This window comes from Vulpes vulpes, chromosome 13, assembly GCF_048418805.1.
Source record: "Vulpes vulpes isolate BD-2025 chromosome 13, VulVul3, whole genome shotgun sequence".
Taxonomy (NCBI): Eukaryota; Metazoa; Chordata; class Mammalia; order Carnivora; family Canidae; genus Vulpes; species Vulpes vulpes.
The window spans coordinates 76,610,213-76,630,222 of NC_132792.1; the positions used below are offsets into that span (position 1 = coordinate 76,610,213).

The following is a 20,010-nucleotide window of genomic DNA, read 5'->3' on the forward strand; positions in this document are numbered from 1 at the left end:
ATAACTTGCAGGTGTGGTACATCTTTACTAGTCAACCATATACAGGGAAAAATGTCTTTAAAATTTAATAATAAATGGAAGTGACCATTTCCAGTATGGTCATTTTTAAAATAAATCAGATGCTAAAATTCTGTCTATCATATATACTTGGCATTGTGCCATGGCTGGTTTCCAAAAAAAAAAAAAAAAAAAAAAAAAAAAGGAAAACTAAACAAAAGAAAAAGATGAATAAAACCCACTTAATACTGAACTATTATTAGTGTAAAGCTTGTTCTTTTCCATTCACTGAGGGGACAGGAGTTCCCACTCTGGCTGGATAGAGGAAGACATGCATACTATAATACTATAGCTGATATTTTAGATGACACCAGATGGAGAAAATTATTAACCTATATTCAAAGCCAGGTAAAATTCCAAATATGAGAACCTACCTAATGTATACCTCACTCCAAATATTGAGGAGTTTGCTATAGCCATTCTTATCTAACTATTAAGCAGCAAAAAATCAAAATATACAAAAATGCAGGCAATATAGCATGGCCTTTAAGGATAGACTGGAAAGACAGGCTACCTTTATGCTTAATCCAAATCCTCCTACAGTCTGTCTTCTAATGGTCACCGTTCTTTCCTGAAAGACAGGATTTTAAAAGTGGTTAGCATTTCCTAATACTATACTTACACACCGTTTTCCTCCTCTGGGTTCTGTTTTTGTTCCTTAAAGAAGAAATATTTTGTGACAGCATACTGGTTCTGGTTCTTGAAATAAACAGAGTATTTTGTAATTCTCAAAGCAAAGGATACTTTATTTGTCAAGATAAAAGGGACTGTACTGTTATCAAACTTCTGAATTCCCCCAAATTAGGTTGCTTTCAATGCTCTTTGGACATATTTTGGAATTTTAATTTTTAAGCCTCTTCTCATTTTCATATATATATATTCTTGTTGTCTAAGAAATGACAAGTTTGGGTTACATAAAAATAACTCAATGTTGATGGTAAATATTATCTTTGTCAACCAAGGTCATCACCATCACTATTGAGTCATCTTGCTGGCGGAAATTTGAGAGCTGAGCTGGGAGGCTGCCATTCCCAGCACATCAGTCATTCTCGTGTGTGTCTAGGATTGAAAACTGTGGATAAGCCAGATTCAAAATGATTGCTTTTTGAAAAAAGAATGGATTCTACACCTAACTAATAATGACACTGGAATCATCAATTTTCAAAATCAATTCTATTTTTCCTTCCACAATGGAAACAATCATTGGTGTATGAAACAAAAGTCACAAAGATCGACATTTGGACAGATCCTTTATTTAAAAAAAAAAAAAAGAAAGAAAAAAATCAGTATTACTCTCTTTAGGGCAATCATCTCTACCTAATGCATATTTTGGAAGTGTGTTGAAAGGTTGAAAGCTTTTATTTATAACTTTCTCCACACTTACAACTTCCTCATGTTTTGAACCCCCTCCATCTATAATGATTTGAGACCACCCACCATCTCCTGCTGTACCAAGGATAGATGTTGGTTATCTGGTCCCCACAAAAGCCCTACTTATTTGACTAAATTACCAATCTTTAAGTCTGACTATTGCTCTCTTTCTTATAGATTCTTTTCTTTGCTCCCTGGTTTTCGAAGGGATGTGTGGAACAGATTATATTATTTTAAAAGGACAAAGGAAAAATCTGGGAAACATGTGCTTCTGATGGCTCTTCCTAAATATTTTAAGATACCACAAAAAATCATCATTTTAACAGTTACAAGGTACTTTCATTTGGTCAAATTTTAAATTTCATAAATAAAAGCAAAAAAAAATACTTAAAGAACAAGATCACTATACCAGAAATTGAGGTATATTAATTGTTATTTTGAATTAAAACATAAACCTTTGTGGTTGGAGATTGGTGCCTATTAAGAAAAAAAAAAAACGATCAGTGCAAATGAATAGTACTTAACTATATAGATTTTCTTGTTTTTATCATGTCCTAAGTAATTTGACCTATTTTAAAACTACAGATTTTACTCTTATAGTCTGTCATCTAATTTTGTTTTCAAACCAACAATAAATTACTTAGACAAATTAAGTTTATAGATGTATTGCAATTTATGCAAAGTAACATGAAATATAAAACACACTATTCATGTTAAATAATACCATCTCCACTTTTTTAATCTTAAGACAACTATTATATTGTTCCTCATTTGTGGAGTCACAAATATGGGAAGTGGATCTTTGATTAATTCTCATTAAAGGATTAATTAAAGCTGTACATTGCAAATAATGGAACTGAAATCAAAGAATATGTCAATGATTCAAATATTCACAATTTAATACGTTTGGAAAATTACTCAGGCCCTGTGAATCTCCTTTGCCAACTCTGTAAAATGGTGATAAATAATACATAGAAACAACTTTGTTTTGAGGACTGATGTTTGTGAAGGAGCCTAGAATATAGTAAAAACTTAGTGAATATTCTCACACACACACACACACACACACACACAGATACACACAATATGTTATTCTAAACAAATTCTTAATAGTCACTTAAATATCTGATTAATATTTATCTATTTTTTATTCCAGTAGTTACATCACAGAGTAACTCAAATACTGGAAGACTCAACTCAAGGACAGGCCAATTAAATGGTTACCCTTACTCATATAAAACAGACAGGCACACCACTTTCAGAACACTTCCTATCAAACTAAATAGGTTCTTAGATGGTAGTTACTTTCTTGATTCCATTTCTATAAGGAACAAATTCTTGATTCTTTAAGGATTCATCTTTATTTTCTCAAGGTAAAGAATTCAATCTATCAAAGAACGTATTTCATTAATTAGTAAATGACATCACCTAAATTTTCTACAACATTTTGCACAGCAGTCATTAGTCACAAGGACAACTTGGTGAATACATTCTTTGAACCAGCCAAGTGTATGCTGAAACCATACCATTTTTCTCTGAAGGGACAGCAGGCATGCCAGGGTTATCAAAGGTCTATGCAATGCCTTTACTCCCTCTCTACAAGGCTGCTTTCCAACACTTGGTGGAGACTATTTAGAACATGTTCCAAATCAAATACAAAATTGCTCATGCAAAGAGGACTTTGGAGAGACTAAAGAGTCAGCAGTAACTGCTGAAAATGTTAATGTATTTTAAACAGACAGGCACACGCTCATGCACATGGAAACCCCAGCCAATATCTCTATATGCTATTGCTTCATTAGCTTACTTAATTAAGAAAGTAAGGAGAAACAAGCAAGACAAATTACTTCATGTTTTAAAACCAAAATTTTAAGTTTGTCACTGCAGGTTGCAGGAAGTATAGAATGGCAAACAACTGTTCCTAGTATAGCACCTTTCTAATATTCTCCCCATCGTATGTTCGTGTAAGCTATAGCCTCCATCCCTGTCCAACTCTCCACATTTTGTTCTTCCATCCTGCCTCCAACACAATGTTTTTAAAAGGCAATATAATAAATTATTTTAGCTGCTCACCTGAGAATCAGAGAATATTTGGAAGCTGATCTGAAGTTTTATTTAGTTATATCTTGGGTGTCCATTGCTTAAGTAACAAAGCACTGTCCTTCAGGAAACCAATATATTATTGGTGATTATATTCTTTAAAACACAAAAGTAAAACAGGTGCCCCTATACTCATATATATATAAAAAATTTCTTTAATCTTCCTATTCTTTATAAAATGTAAGGCATAAAGCCCAAGAATAATATTGGACTTTAAATTTTGTGCAGTATACCTCAATAATCAGTGTTAATATTATGACAAAAAACTTACTTAAAATGCTTAATTTGCTTTATGCAAAAATCTATTTTTACTGTCACCCCTGCCCTCTGAAATATTATATTTGAAACACTCTATGTATGCTGTATGAACTATGTGGGAATTATAACCAAAATGTGTATGTTACCAAAAACAAAGTGTTGCCATTATATATCCCAAGTTTAGAAATGTTTGAGATGTGAGGACATCTGGGTGGCTCAGTGGCTGAGCATCTGCCTTTGGCTTAGGTTATTATTCTAGGGTCTTGGGATCCAGTCCTGCATCCATCACTACGAAGGGAGTCTGCTCTTTCCTCTGCCTATGTCCCTGCCTCTCTGTCTGTGTCTCATGAATGAATAAATAAAATCTTAAAAAAAAAAGAAAAAAGAGAAATGTTTGAGATATGTAGGTGAAAAGAGGAGAATGAAGTGAGAACCATGTAGAGAATAGAGAAATTATCAAATGGAGAATTATTTGTACCTATTATGTGAGGATGGAAACGAGGAAGATATGTAAAAAAAGAGACAGGAAATGTATTAGTTCTTTTGACAGTTCAGGAAGAGTGACTAAATTTCAAAAAGGAATAATACTAAAGATGGTAGCTTCCAGGTTCTGAAAATCAACTATGTAAACTGATAGGTGTCATAGCACATATGATTTTTAAAATGCACTGTGACCCTGACTTTTTTTTTCATGAATTTTTCTGGGAGCTGAGTCAGTGTCACAGTCAAATCCCAAGAATTTAGCATAGGACCTATCTCAAAGTTAGGTATTCGTGAAAAAAAAAAAAAAAGTCTTTTGGAAGTATTTTTTCAAGTAATCATCATAACAGCACTTGAGATAGGCAATATTTTCCTACTTTAGAATGAGAAAACTAAATACAAAGGATTAAATTAACTTGACCAAGATCCAAATTATGATTTAAATGAAACTATCTCTGATTCCCACTGTCTTTTCTGTAACAACAGGACTGGGATGAGATGGAGAATTGAGATGAAAGAAACAAAGAAACTGGAAAATCGAGGTAAAATGTAATAAAAAGAGAGGGAATTGTGAGAAACTGAATGTTTTCCCTCTAAAACTGAGGAAAATGCAAGGATCCTCCCCTCTCATCAAGCCTATAACATTGTGCTTGGAGTTTCAGCGAGTGTAATAAGGCAATAAAGTGTAATAAGGCAATAATATGAAGTAAAAGGCATTGTCTATGTAGAAAATCCTAAAGAATCAACAAAACCCTCCAAGAAATAATAGCAATTCTGGCAAGGTCACAGGAGAACAGAAAATATATAAAAGTCAATTCCTTTCTTACACAAGAGCTATGAGGGATTAGAATTTGAAATGAAAATCATATTATTTATAATAGCTCACTAAAAAGGAAATACTTGGCATAAATCTAACTAAGTAAGGACCTATATATGGAATACTACAAAACTCTGGGGAAAGAAATCAAAGATGACCAAAACAAAGAAAGTTATTTCATGTTCATGGACTAGAAGACTCAATATTTTTAGGATGTCAATTCTTTCCTGGTAAATCTATAGAATCAATGCAGTCCCAATAAAATCTCTGCCAGCTATTTGTGAATATTAATAAAAGGTTTCTAAGGTTAACATGGAAAGCCAAAGACTCATAATAGCCACCACATACTGAAGTAGAAGAAAAAGTTGAAGAACTCAGGATGCTTGATTCAGGACTTACTATAAAGACACAGTAATCAAGACGGCGTGAAATTTTTGAAGACTAAACATATAAATTATTGAAATAGAACAGAATGCCCCCAAACAAAACAAAAGCAAACAAACAAATCCAGTCAACTAATCTTTGACAAAGGAATAAAGGTAATTTAATGGTGAAAAGAAAGGATAATTTTGAAAGAAAGAAAGAAAGAAAGAAAGAAAGAAAGAAAGAAAGAAAGAAAGAAGAAAGAAAGAGAAAGAAAGAAAGAAAGAAAGAAAGAAAGAAAGAAAGAAAGAAAGAAAGAGAAAGAAAAAGAAAAAGAAAGAAAGAGAAAAGGAATCTAGACATGGATGTCATTCCTTTCATGAAAATTAGCACTAAATGGATCCCAGATCTAAACATAAACAAAATTATTATAAATCTTCTAGAAGAAAACAGGAGAAAATCTCTAGGACTTTGGGTTTGGCAATGCACTCTTCAATACAGTACCAAAAGCATGATCCATAAAAAAAAAAAAAAAAAGCAAAGCACCTTGATGTAAAAGTATTTTAAAATTAAGAAATTCTACTTTGTCAAGATACTGTTAAAAGAAGGAAAAGTCACAGGTTGAAAGAAAATAGTTGAATCATGCATTGTGATAAAAGATTGTTTCCAAAATACATGAAGAACTCTTTAACATTTAGTAAGAAAATAAACAATCCAATTAAAAAGTTGCCAAAATATTTGAACAAACACCTCATCAAATAATAAACAGGTGGCAAGTAAGCACATGAAAAGATGCTCAACATCATTTGTTATTAGGGAATTGCAGATTAAAACAAATAACATTGCACATCTATTAGAATGATTAAAATCTAGAACATTGATACTATCAAGTGGGATATATCATCATAAGAATTCTCCCTCCTTGCTGGTGGGAATTCAAAAAAGAGTTTGGTAGTTTCTCACAAGGTTCAACACAGTCTGAAAAGATTACCCAACTAATTTTAACATTTGTGTTTACCCTAAAATCTGCATGAAAATATATATAGTAGCTTTATTCCTAATTGTCAAAAACTTAAAGATGCTTTTCATCTATAGAATGGATAAAAAAAGCAAAACTGTGATACATCTATAGAAGGAAGTATTATTCACTAGTAGAAAGATATACTGTCTAGCTTCAAAAAGTCATGGAGAAACCTCAAATATAAATTCTAAGTAAAAGAAACCAGTCTCAAAAGAATACTTGCTCTGATTCCATTTACAAGACACTCTGAAAAGACAAAACTATAGAGTCAATGAAATGATGAGTGGTTGTCAGGGATGCAGGGAGAGGGAAAAAGGGTTGAACAAAGGACGCACAGGGGATTTACAGGGCAATGAAACTATTCCTTTTTGACATTACAATAATGGGTACATGCTGGCTTTAGTGAAAACACATAAAACTTTAGAGAACAAAGAATGTGTATATATATATATATATACATTATATACATATATGTATATTTTATACATGTATATTTTATACATTATATGTTATTCATTAAAATTGTATATTTTATATATTATATTTTATTCATTAAAAATAAATAAAATTGTGTGTGTCTGTATACATATATACACACACACACACACACACATATATATATATATATATACACTTAAAAGAGTCATTTAGGAAGTTAGAGAATCCAGAGGGAATGCAGCTGTGACAAAACTATGTCATTGCATTACAAATGTCTGTTACCATCTCCTTGAAAGGAATAGGAGGAAAGGTGCTGACCTAAGTCACTTTGGAAATGAATGGGGTCTGTAAGACAACAGGCAGAAGGAACTGCACACGGTACTGTATTCTAGTTGATAAAGTTCTTTCACATGAAGATACGGTTTATAATTTTGATATTGCTGTACATATATTTGAAATTGAACAAGAAAGTGAACGGTGGGTGGGAAAAACAAGTTTCTCAGGGTTGGAGTGGGGATTTACAGCAAGAGAAGAAACCTAAAACAGTCCATCGGATAATGAAAGGCAGTAAAAGAGTATGAACTCATGCTTAGTGTAATGTAGATACAGATGTTCACATACAGAAATATCGATAGATATGTGAATATATAGATTATTTTTCATCCTTTTAAACATAGTTTTACAGAGATACCATTCACATAGCACAAAACCAACCACTTAAAGTATATAATTTAGTGGCTTTTGTTATACTCACAGTTATACATCCATCACCATAATTGATTTTAAAACATTTGCATTTTTCAAAATGTAACCCATGTCCTTTATTCCTTAAAGCCCATCCTAGCCTTAAGCATCTACCAATCTACTTTCCATCTATTTGATTTGCCAACTGTGCAGCATTTCACATAAATGGTATCACATAGTATATGGTCCTTCGTGTTTGGCTTGAACAATGATATTTTCAAGGTTCATCTATGCTGTAGCATGTATCAATATTTCATTTTTTAATTTGTCAAATAACATTCCATGGCACGGTTATGTCTCATTTTATTAATCCATTTCTCCACTGGTGGACACTTAGGTTATTTACACTGTTTGGCTATTATAAATAATACTGCTATAAACTTGTGTGCAAATTTTATGTGTACATACCTGGGTTTTTTTTTTCCCTTGAGGCTCTACTAATGAGTGAAATTGGGGACTATCAGACTGTTTTCCAATGCAGCTATACCATTTTACATTCTCACCAGTAGTGTCTGAGAATTCCAACTTCTCCACATCTTCACTAATACTTGTCCTTATCTATCTTTATGATTATGACCATCCCAGGGACTACAAAGTATCTCATGTGACTTTGATATATATTTCCTTGAGGGCTTACAATGACCAGCATCCCTTAATTTGCTTTTTGGTCATTTATATACCTTCTTTGGAGAAATGTCTACTTGAGCTCTTTGAATGCGTCACAATATCTTACACCTATGTTGTCTTCTAAGAGTTTTATATTTTTAGCTCTTATGTTTAGGTTTTTGATCCGTTTTGAGTTAATTTTTGTATACGGTGTGAGTTTTCAAATTCATTATTTTGCGTTAGTCTGGCACCATTCGCTGAAGAGAAAATTTTCCTCCATTGGTCTTGTCACCCTTGAAAATCAATTGACTATAAATGTGCAGGTTTATTTCTGGACTCTCAATTCTATTTCAATTACTATATCACTATCCATATGCCATATGTGGACATATCTCACACTGTCTAGATTACATTTCTCACACATCAGGCAGTGCGAGTGTCTCAACTTTTTTTTCTTTTTCAAAATTGTTTTGGCTATTCTAAGTCCCTTGCATTTTCATATAAATCTTACCATTAGTTTGTCTACTCTTGCAAAGAAGTTAGCTTGACTTTTGATGGAGATTGATCTATAAATCAACATGGAAATCATTAGTATCTTAACATATCATTAAGTCTTTGGGCCCATGAAAATAGATTGTCTTTCCATTTATTTAGATCTTCTTTAATTTATTTGTTTGTTGTTGTTAGTGTACAGAATATATACTTTGTACTTTCACAAATTTATTCCTAAGTGTTTCAATCTTCTTTACTCTATTTTCAATGAATAACATTAGAGTTTGGAACTCCTTTGTTCTAAGGAAGAAATAGCATTCTTTCTGAGAGGCTTAGGCATTAAACTCATATCCCTAGATAACAAAATCTAAGCAGTTAAGGAGAATACATTTTAATATGTTCAATTCTATGGTTTCTTTTAGAGATCACATTTACAGGACATTTCGAGTACCTTGCTTCCTTCCCTTTGGTTTTATTCCTTGGCAGCCCCTGAGGATCATTCTCCTGCTATACTAGTGGTAGAGAAAAAGGAGGCTTACATTCCCCTAAGCCTGCTGGCAAATATAATTTGTAGCAAGTCCTTCCTATCCGAATTAATTGTTAGACACGCACGTTGTTTGAAATTTAAATATTTCCTCTTTATTTTTTTAAAATTACCACTGCAGAGAATTGGGAATAGCACCTTTCCACCTTCATTTTCCCCACCACCTACAAAATTGAAATCTTTTTTATAGTTTTGTTCTTAGTAATGAGAATCCATAATGTAAAAAGAGGTACGATAATGTCAAGTAACCTGACCAAGATCATCGGTGGTGAATCCTTGAATTGAAATCTAGGCACTGTGAGCTACAACTTTGTGCTTGTCCCCTGCTCCATTCTGTCTCCTGTTTTCAAACAGTTATTATGATAGCTCTGAGAAATCCTCTACTAAGCATGCCATTGCCTTTTGTTTAATCTATTTTTCCCCTAACTGAAAAATTTACTATGTGATTTCTAATTGCTTCAGGCACATATATATTTAAAAGGTCACGGTGAAACAAAGATTCACCCACTTTTAATCACCGAATAAATGGTGTTTAACCATGTCATCCCCACAAAACCTCTTGGCAGATTATTAAAAGAACATTTGAGTAAGTTATTTGTCCTAAAATATGTTTGAATCATTATATGAAAATATTTTGAATATTTATATAACCAATGTTTCTTTTATATTTTCAATAGTCTAGTTTTCAAAAAAGGGGATTTATACACATAAATATTGATATTAATAATAATTATGATTATGTTTTTGTGATATTTTATGTCAGTGGAATTAGCTTTTAATTTTATAATATCATTAAATAATGGTTGAAATAGTTGCCTTTGTCATCATGCTAATATAGAGGGAAATGACAGTAATATTATTATTTTTTTTTGACAGTAACATTATTAATCTTGATTTTTGCTTTCAGTGCGATTCTTATTGTGGGTTGGTTTATATACACACACACATACACACATATACGTAATCTCATTCTTTTTTTTGAGAGAGCCTAGAAGAAACAATACCCTGTAATACTGTTTTTTAAATTGCTGGTCTTGACCCAGTTTGAGACCCTGGCTAGGAGCTGGACAGTTCCCCTCCAGAATAGCAAAAGGAGTCCACATCCAAACACATCCCTGACTGGGCTTTCCCACTCCGTTCACTAACCTCCCATGGCCAGGCACCAAACAACTACGAATTGCCTATGCCTCAAGTCTGCTGCAATTGTTCAAACTAATCAATGACTTACCTTGCTCCCCCTGTATGTTCTGGGAAAGAAGTGATGTGAAAAAGGGTCTCTGGGGTACTCCACTATTCATCTCAGTTTCTACCCTCATCATTTTCAGTGAAATGTCCCACCACGGCATATCAGTTGAGCTTCTGGTTCACCATCTCCAAAAGGAAATGTCATCTTTACTTACCATTAGGGACAAATGGGAAATGAGGAGCTGTGAACTAAGAAAGGGATTCAGTTCTCCAAAGCCTCACACAGACCTTCAGTTTCTGTCTTTAGCTCTTCCCTGAATCCAGGACTTCACAGGAACCTTGGCCCTTAAATTCTTGAACTTCTTTTTTTTTTTTTTTTAATTGGAGTTCAATTTGCCAATATTTAGCATAACACCCAGTGCTCATCCCTCCAAGTGCCCCCCGCTCAGTGCCCATCACCCAGTCACCCCAAACCCCTGCCCACCTCCCTTTCCACTGTTCGTTGTTCATTTCCCAGAGTTAGGAGTCTCTCATGTTTTGTCACCCTCACTGATATTTTCACTCATTTTCTCTCCTTTCCCTTTATTCCCGTTCACCAATTTTTATACTCCCCAAATGAAATTCTTGACCTTCTTGTTGCTTGAAGTTAGGGTCTGACTACTTCACATTGCCTGTGTTAATTAACCCTTCCAGGCCCATGTCAGGCACTGAGATTTTAGTGTTCTCTAATCTGTTGTCAGCTGTCTCTCACCCCACAAAATTGTTGTCAACTTCCAGACGGAATTTCTTTTCATTCTCACCTGCTTTTTGTCTGTCTTAGAAGTAATTTATAGACTTGCTCAAAGTAAAGTCTTCACTCACTGAGTTTTACTTAACTGATTTCCACATAGGACATCTTTTCTTCATATTCAAACTGGAAGTACTGCCTTTGTGCATGCAATCACCATGTTTCTCCGTGAGATGGCATTTTTATGCCATGGCTTTTGGATGGAGAGTTTTGCAAGCACATAAGAGGAAGGGAAAAATAAATAAACTTCCGTTACAATTAAAACTTTTATAGGATGGGGCACCTGGGTGGCTCAGTAATTTAAGAGCCTGCCTTTGGCTCAGATCATTATTTCCTGGTGCTGGGATCAAGGCCCAAAACAGGCTCCCAGCTCACTAGGGAGTCTCCTTCTCCCCTCACCCCACTTCTTTGCTCTCTCTCTCAAATAAATACAAATCTTTTTAAAAATTAAACTTTTATAGAAATGTTAAAGGCAAAAACATTAAGAGAGTCAAACTTTTGGAACGGGACAATGAAAGGATAATTATTTGATATAGCTTAAATACAGAATTCAAAGCCAAGAGAGATAAGAGCTTCTTATTTATTTTTATTTTTGAAATGCTAAATACTTCAAATAGTTGATAAATGGCTACTACATACCAGGCACTATTTTATCTGTTATAACTGAAAAAAGAGAACAAAACATAAAAAATTCCTGCTGTTACGTGTTCACATTCTAACTGGGAGACAGGTTAAGGGCAATGCGTGCTTTGCAGAAAAATAATGCCAGAGAGATAGAACTTACATACTAATAAAAAGGGGAAAAAATGGTCTCTTTGAGATGATGACATTTGAGCACAAGTGGTCTTGGTAAGAAGATAATAAGTGATGATACCCAGATGAAAAGTATTTCAGGCACAAAAGGCCAACACAAAATCCCTATGATGAAATTTACCTGGTATAAGAGGGACAAGTTTCTTTCTTTCTGATCTGAATGCCTTTAATTCCTTTGTTAGTGCCTCCCTGCACTGGCTAAAACCTCAAATATTCCATAGAATACCAGTGGTGTGAGCAGACATCTTTCCCTTATTCATAAATTTAGAGGGAAAGTATTCAATCTTTCAGTATTTAGTGTGTTTTAACTATAAATTTGTGCAGATATTTTCTTGAAAAATTGCAGAAGATCCTCTATTCCTGGTTTTCTGAGAGTTTTTATCAGGAACTGAGTTCAGAGATTGGTTTTTGGATTTTGAATCAATCTTATATCCCTATATACCAACTTGATTATTGTATATAATTCCTTTTATATAGATTGTTGAATTCTATTTGTTAATATTCCACGAATTTTTGTGTCTATATTCATGCGGGATAACGATCCATAGTCTTCATTTGTGTACTGCCTCTGGTTTTGGTATCAGAATAGTAAGTTTAGAAAATGAGATGTTATGTATTATCTCTGCTTCTCTTTTCTGGAGAGAGATCTTATAGAATTTTTATTTATTATTCTTTCGTGGAGTTTTCCAACAAAGCCACCTGAGACCTAAGATTACTTTTTTTTTTTTGAGTTCTTACGTTACAAATTCAAATTCCACTTCCTTAATTATCAAATAATCAATTTTATATAGGCTGTGTTATTTGAAGAATTAGCCAGCTTCATTTAATTTGTTAAACTTATGTGTGTAGAGTTGTTCATAGTATAGGCACACCTTGTTTTATTGTGCTTCACTTTATTGCCCTTCTCAGATACTGTGTTTTTTTACAAGTTAAAGTTTTGTGGCAACCCTGTATCAAGCAAGTCTATAGGCACCATTGTTCACTCAAGTCTCTGTGTCACATTTTGGTAATACTCACAATATTTCAAACGTTTTCCTTATTTTCTTTAATTTTTTTATTTATTTATGACAGTCACAGAGAGAGAGAGAGAGGCAGAGACACAGGCAGAGGGAGAAGCAGGCTCCATGCACCGGGAGCCCGACGTGGGATTTGATCCCGGGTCTCCAGGATCGCGCCCTGGGCCAAAGGCAGGCACCAAACCGCTGCGCCACCCAGGGATCCCAAACGTTTTCCTTATTACTATGGTGAACTGTGATCACAGTCTTTGATGTTACTGTTGTAATTGTTTTGGGACATGACAAACCATGCCCATATAAAACAGCAAACTAAATCAACAGATATTGTATACATTCTGACTGTTCTACCAACTATTTGTTCCTCCATCTGTCTCCCTCTCTTGGGCTTCTCTCTTCCCTTAGATACAGCTATATTGAAATCAAATTGAAATTAAGCCAATTAACTCTACAATGTCCTTTTCATTGTTCAAGTGAAAGGAAGAGTTACATAGTTCTCAATTTAAATCAAACGCCAGAAATGAGTCATCTTAGTGAGGAAGTCATGTTGAGTGCCAAGATAGGCCAAAAGTTAGGCCTCTTGCATCAAACTGTTAGCCAAGTTGTGGATATAAAGAAAAAGTTCTTGAAGGAAATTAAAAGAATTGCTCCGATGAACACACAAATGATAATAAAGTGAAACAAACTTATCCTGATATGGAAAAAGTATCAGTGGTCTGGATAGAAAATCAAATCAGCCACAATATTCCCTTAAGCCAAAGGCTGATCTAGAGCAAGGCCTTAACTCCCTTCAATTCTATGAAGGCTGAGAGAGGTGAGGAAGCTGTGGAAATAAAACTCTGAAGCAGAGGCTGGTTCATGTGAAATGAGGAAAGTAACCACCTCTATAACAGAAATGCAAGATGAGGAAGAAAGGGCTGATGTAAAAGATGCAACAACATATCCAGAAGACGTAATGAAGTTCGTGCTTCAAGGTGGCTACACTAAAAAACAGATTTTTGATATAGATGAACTGCCTTATATTGGAAAAAGATTTCATCTAGGATTTTCATAGCTAGAGGGGAGGTGTCAATGTCTGAGTCAAACCCTCAAAGGACAAGCTGACTCTCTTATTAAGTCTAATGTAGCCAGTGACTTTAAGTTGAAGCCAATGCTCATGTATCATTCCAAAAATCCCAGGGACCTTCAAAATTATACTAAATCTAATCTATGTCCTAGAAATGGAACATCAAAGTCTGGATGATAGTATATCTGCTTACAAAATGGTGTGTTGAATGTTTTAAGTCCACTATTGAGACCTATTGCTTAGAAAAAAAATTTTTTTTTCAAAATATTACTGCTCATGACAATATCTGGTCACCCAGGAACTCTGATGGAAAACAATGAGATTAATATTGTTTTATGCCTGCTAACACAACATCCATTCTGCAGTCCATGGATCAAGGAGTTGTTTAGACTTTTAAGACTTACTATTTTAGAAATACATTTTGTGGGACACCTGAGTGGCTCAGCAGTTGGGTGCCTCCCTTCAGCTCAGGTCGTGATCCCAGGATACAGGATCGAGTCCTACATGAGGCTCCCTGTTAGGATCCTGCTTCTCCCTCTGCTTATATCTCTGCCTCTCTCTCTCTCAGTCTGTGTCTCTCATGAATAAATAAATCTTTAAAAAGAAAAGAAATACATTTTGTAAGACTGCATTTGCCATAGATGGTGACTCCCCTGATGATAGATCTGAGCAAAGTAGATTGAAAGCCTTCTGGCAAGGATTAACCATTCTAGATGTCACTAAGAACATTCGTGATTCGTGGGAAGAGGTAAACACATCAACATTAACAAGAGTTTGAAAGAAGTTGATTCCAACCTTCATGGATGACTTTGAAGGGTTTGAGACTTCCTTGGAGGGAGTAATGGCAGATGTGGTGGAAATAGCAAGAGAACTAGAATTAGAAGTGGAGCCCTAAGATGTTACTGAATAGCTTCAATCTTCTGATAAAACCTGAAGAGATGAAGAGTTGCCTCTTATGGATGAACAAAGAAAATGGTTTCTTGAAATGGAATGTACTCCTAGTGAAGATGCCGTGGGTATAGTTGAAATGACAACAGAAGATTTAGAATATTACATAAACTTATTAATAAAGCAGTGGCAGGGTTGAGAAGATTGACTCCCATTTTGAAAGAAATTCCACTGTGGGCAAATGCTATAAAATAACATCACATGCTATTGAGAACTCATGCATGAAAGGTAGAGTCGGTTGATGCAGCAAACTTCATTGGTGTCTGAAAGAAATGCCGCGGCCACCCAACCGTGGGCAACCACCATCCTAATCAGTCAACAGCCATCAACATTAAGGCAAGGATTTCCATCAACAAAAAATTATGACTTGTTGAAAGTTCAAATGATGGTTAGCATATTTAAGCAATGAAGTATTTTTTAACTGTGGTATGTATATTGGTTTTTAAAAGAGAATACTATTGCACATTTAAGAGACTACACTAGAGTGTAAACCTAGCTTCTATACAAAGTGAAAAACCAAAAAATTTATTTGACTAGTTTTACTGTGATATTCACTTTATTGTGGTGATCTGGAACCAAACCTGTATCTTCAGTCTATTTTCCTCATCAGTCTCACTGGGGACTTGCCAATTTTATTGATCTTTTCTAAGAACCAGGCTTTTGTTACATTTATTTCCTCTCTTGATTTTTCCTCTATTCAATTTTTCTGTTTTTATTTCATTGATTTCTGTCCTTTACTATTTCCTTCATTCTACTTGCTTTTTGATTATTTTGCACTTGTTTTTCTAGGTCCTCTGCATGAAAGCTTTTATTATTATTATTATTATTATTATTATTATTTTAAGATTTTATTTATTTATTCATGAGAGACAGAGACAGAGAGAGAAAGGCAGAGACACAGGCAGAGGGAGAAGTAGGCTCCATGCAGGGAGCCTACGTGGGACTCGATCCCAGGTCTCCAGGATCAGGCCCTGGGCTGAAGGCAGTGCTAAAATGCTGAGCCACCCGGGCTGCCCAAAAGCTTTTATTATTGACTCGAGATTTTCTTCTTTTCTAATGTATGCATCTAATGCTATTTCTGTCTCAATAATACTTTTGATGAATCCTACACATATTGGTATGCTGTATTTTCATTCAATTCAGTGTATTTTTAAATTTCTCTTGAGACATCTTATTTGACTTATTATTGCATTGATTAGTTTCCAAGTGTTTGGTGATTACTTTCTTTCTATTTTTGATTTCTAGTTTGATTCAATTTTAATCAAAGAACACGCTTCATATTTCAAGTATTTTAAATTTCTTGACATATGTTTTATGGCTCCCAGTGTGTTCTGTCTTGATAAATACTCTGTTCATGCTTTAAATACATACATAATCTGCTATGTGTTCTGTAAATGTTCATTAGATATGGTTGGTATTGGTATTATTGAGTTCAAATATATTGTTGAGTTGGCTTATCAGTTTTTGAGAGAGGATGTGAAAGTCTTCAAATATAATATAATATTTTTCTATGTCTCCTTTTATTTCTTTCCTCTTTGATTCATGTATCATGCAGTTCTGTTGTTTGGTTCATTCACATTAAAGATTGTTATATATATCTGGTAGGTTGATTCTTTTATCATTATGTAATGTATTCCTCTCGCCCTGATAATTTTATTTGCTCCAAAGTCCATTCAATATGATAGTACCATCTACTTTATCTGAGGTCTGCTTTTTTCAATTAATGGTTTCATTAATGGTATATCTTTATACCATTTCCCATAATTTTATTCAACTTATTTATATAATTTTACTCCATATAAGTCTTGTAGAGAGTATAGCATGGACTTACTTTTTCTTTTAATTCACACTTGTAATCTCTACCTTTTGATTTATAAGTTTGGAACAATAAAATATAATTACCATTAATCTAGTGATTGATTGACTTAATAATTCTGGCATTTTATTATATTTTGTATTGTGTCTGTTCTCTCTGTTCTTCATTTCTCCCATCCCTTCTGCTGCTTTTCTATAGGTACATGTATATTTTTTAGAATTACGTTTTGATTTATCTATAGTGCTTTGGAGTGTGTCTCTGTATAAAACATTTAGCGCCTATACCCTAAGCGGGCAGTGCATTGGGTATACATAATATCACATCTCCTGGTGCCAACATTTTACTAGTTCAAAGGAGATGAAGGAAACCTATCTTCATTTGTGTCCCTTTACCTTGCTTTGTTTCTAATATAATTATCTTTAATATGTCCTCTATCACCACTGAGAACCATATTAGACAGTGCTACAATTCTTGCTTGAATTTTCATCCATCATTTAGAAAATTCAATAGAAGGAAATGTATTGTACTTCCCATATTTTTGCTCTTTCCATTGTTCTGCTTCCTTTGTGTTATTTCAGTTTCTTTCTTCATCATTTACTTTCTGCTTATAAAGTTCTTTTTATAAGAATTCTAAAAGCGATTATTCTTTTAGAAAATGTCTGTTGGTAACAAATTTTCTTAGTTTTCTTGCTTCTGATAATGTCTGTTTCCCCTTGATTCCTGAAGGATATTTTTGACATACATAGAAATCTGGGTTGACAGTTGCTTCTTTTCAGCCATTGGAAAATACTTTGCCACTAAATTTATTCTGGGGGAAAATCTGCTATCATTTGCAGTTGATTTTTTCCTCCTATTTTTTAAAAGATTTTATTTATTTATTCATGAGAGATACAGGGATAGAGAGAGAGAGAGAGAGAGAGAGAGAGAGCAGAGACACAGGCAGAGGGAGAAGCAGGCTGCATGCAGGGAGCCCGATGCAGGACTCAATCCAGGGTCTCCAGGATCAGGCTCTGGGCTGAAGGCGGCACTAAACCACTGAGCCACCCAGACTGCCCCTTTTCCCTCTATTTCTAAAGTGTTAAATTTTTTTTTCTGCTTTATTATTATTTTTTTAACTTTAGCTTTCAAGACTTTTTTTAATAAATTTATTTTTTATTTGTGTTCAATTTGTCAACATACATAATAATACCCAGTGCTCATCCTGTCATTCAGGATTTGACTAGGATTTGTCTTAACATGAATTTCTTGAGTTTATCCTTTTGAGATCTCCCCCATTTCTTGAATGTGTAGAGATATAGCTTTTACAAAATTTAGGGAGTTTTTCAGTGAATATTTCTTCAAGCACTCTTTGAGCTCTGAAATCTTTCTCTTTTTCTGGGACTCTAATGAAATAAATGTTAGGCCTTTTATTAGAGTCCCATAGATCCCATAGTTGTTTTTTTTTTTTTTTTAGTTCATTTTCTCCCTTTTGTTCAAAAAAGATAATTTCTATTTTTCTATCTTAATTAATGTTTTCCTCTGTTTTCTCCATTCTGCTATTGAGCTCATCCACTGAGTTGTTTTTATTTCAATTGTATTTCCAGTTCTACAATTTCCATTTTTGCTAAGACTTTCTATTTTTTCATTTGTTTCGATCCTGTTTGTAAGAAACATGAAGCAATTTTATGATGCAACTTTATAATCCTTATTAGACAATTGTGACATCTGTATCATTTCCAGGGTTGGCATCTGTTGATTGCTTTTTCTCCTTCAAGGTGAGAATTTTCTTGTCACGGCTGGCCATAGGTGGAATCTAGGTGCTCTCCAGGCCTCCACTGACAAGACCATGGCTGGAGGCACAGGAATGCCTCATTACTGCTCCGAGAGTTTTTTTTTTTTTTCCTTTTCTTGCCAGCAGCTTGCTTTCTTTAATTTCAGGGAATTTTATTATAATTCAAAAATAGGATACTTCCCCATGTCAACAGTGAACCAGAAGAAATCGTAGTCTGCTATTGTTACAGATGGAGATCCTGGCAATCACATTGGGAATAGAAAGAGTTAAAGACTAGGTCATCAGATACAGTTAAATCTCACCACAGAGGCATTCAATGTCTATAATTTAACCACATATGTTTGCAGAAAGAAAGAGTAAGAACAGTTGAAATAGTTTGGACCATCCACTCAGCTATTCCTCTCTAGGAACATATGCCTCAAAGTGTGCTTGAGTTGACAGCCATCAGTTTGCTGTTCCTCAGTCTGGTCTTATCTCCCTCAAGTTCGCATGATTGGGTTTCTTAGCACCGGTGAAAACTGCAGTGAGCAGATGAAGGAAGTGGTACGGGTGCCGGAAGGGAATCCATCTCAGTGGAGGGGGGCTCGATGAGCTGCAGTGAAAATCCTGAAATTCCACAAAGCCTTCTCTTGTACTTCTCCAATGGGAAGTAAGGAAAAAACCATTTTTTTGAACCCTAAATTTCTCTGTGATACAAAATAACAGAAGAAGTCAGTTCTAAGGAAGAAAAATGGTAAGTATGTCATTAACAAAAATGACAATTTTAATAAAAAATTTCACTCTTTAATCTATTATGCCGTCATGTAGAGTAGCAATTACATAGTTTGTAGAGACCTTACTTTCACAGTATAACTTATTTCATTTCATCGGTGTGTGTGATTCTTCATTTCCAAAACAATCCAGATGTTAGCCTAATAATCTCTACTCAATCTCATTGAAGTATTACATATTTAATTAAAATAAAATTCTATGAAAACAACACAACCTTCAGAAGTCTATAATCTTTAGAATATTCCTAGGCTCTTTTCACTAGTATCACATTAAGGACACTTTGGTTTGAAGCAATAATAATGGAACTCCTGTGCATTTAAAAATCACTCATTCACCCACAGGACATTTATTTTGAAGTGATAAGTTTTGCTTTCTACTTTTACACAGAAAAGCTACTATCTAAATTGTTTTAATTGTCCATCCAAGATAATCATTCAAAATTATAGGAAATGTGAACTAGAGAAAGGAATAAATATCCAGATCAGTACTTCATTCATTGACTCATTGTTTTTGGAATCAATTATGACCTCAGATAAAGTTTTGGAACTG

General features: G+C 34.2%; 1 protein-coding gene across 11 annotated transcripts in view; it reads right to left on the reverse strand.

The window, feature by feature from the left end:
- Positions 1–20,010, reverse strand: part of SNTG1 (syntrophin gamma 1) — a 794,914-nt gene that overhangs the window by 238,500 nt on the left and 536,404 nt on the right. For 8 of the 11 annotated variants that reach the window (XR_011996669.1, XM_026011160.2, XM_072734765.1 and 5 more), the window contains one exon: positions 572–628. The exons of the other annotated variants lie outside the window; for them this stretch is intronic. Coding sequence is in view for 7 of the 8 variants with exons in the window: in XM_026011160.2 (XP_025866945.1) it covers positions 572–628 (57 nt within the window). In the remaining variant the exon portion in view is untranslated. The remainder of the gene's footprint in view (positions 1–571; positions 629–20,010) is intronic. 11 annotated transcript variants of the gene reach the window in all.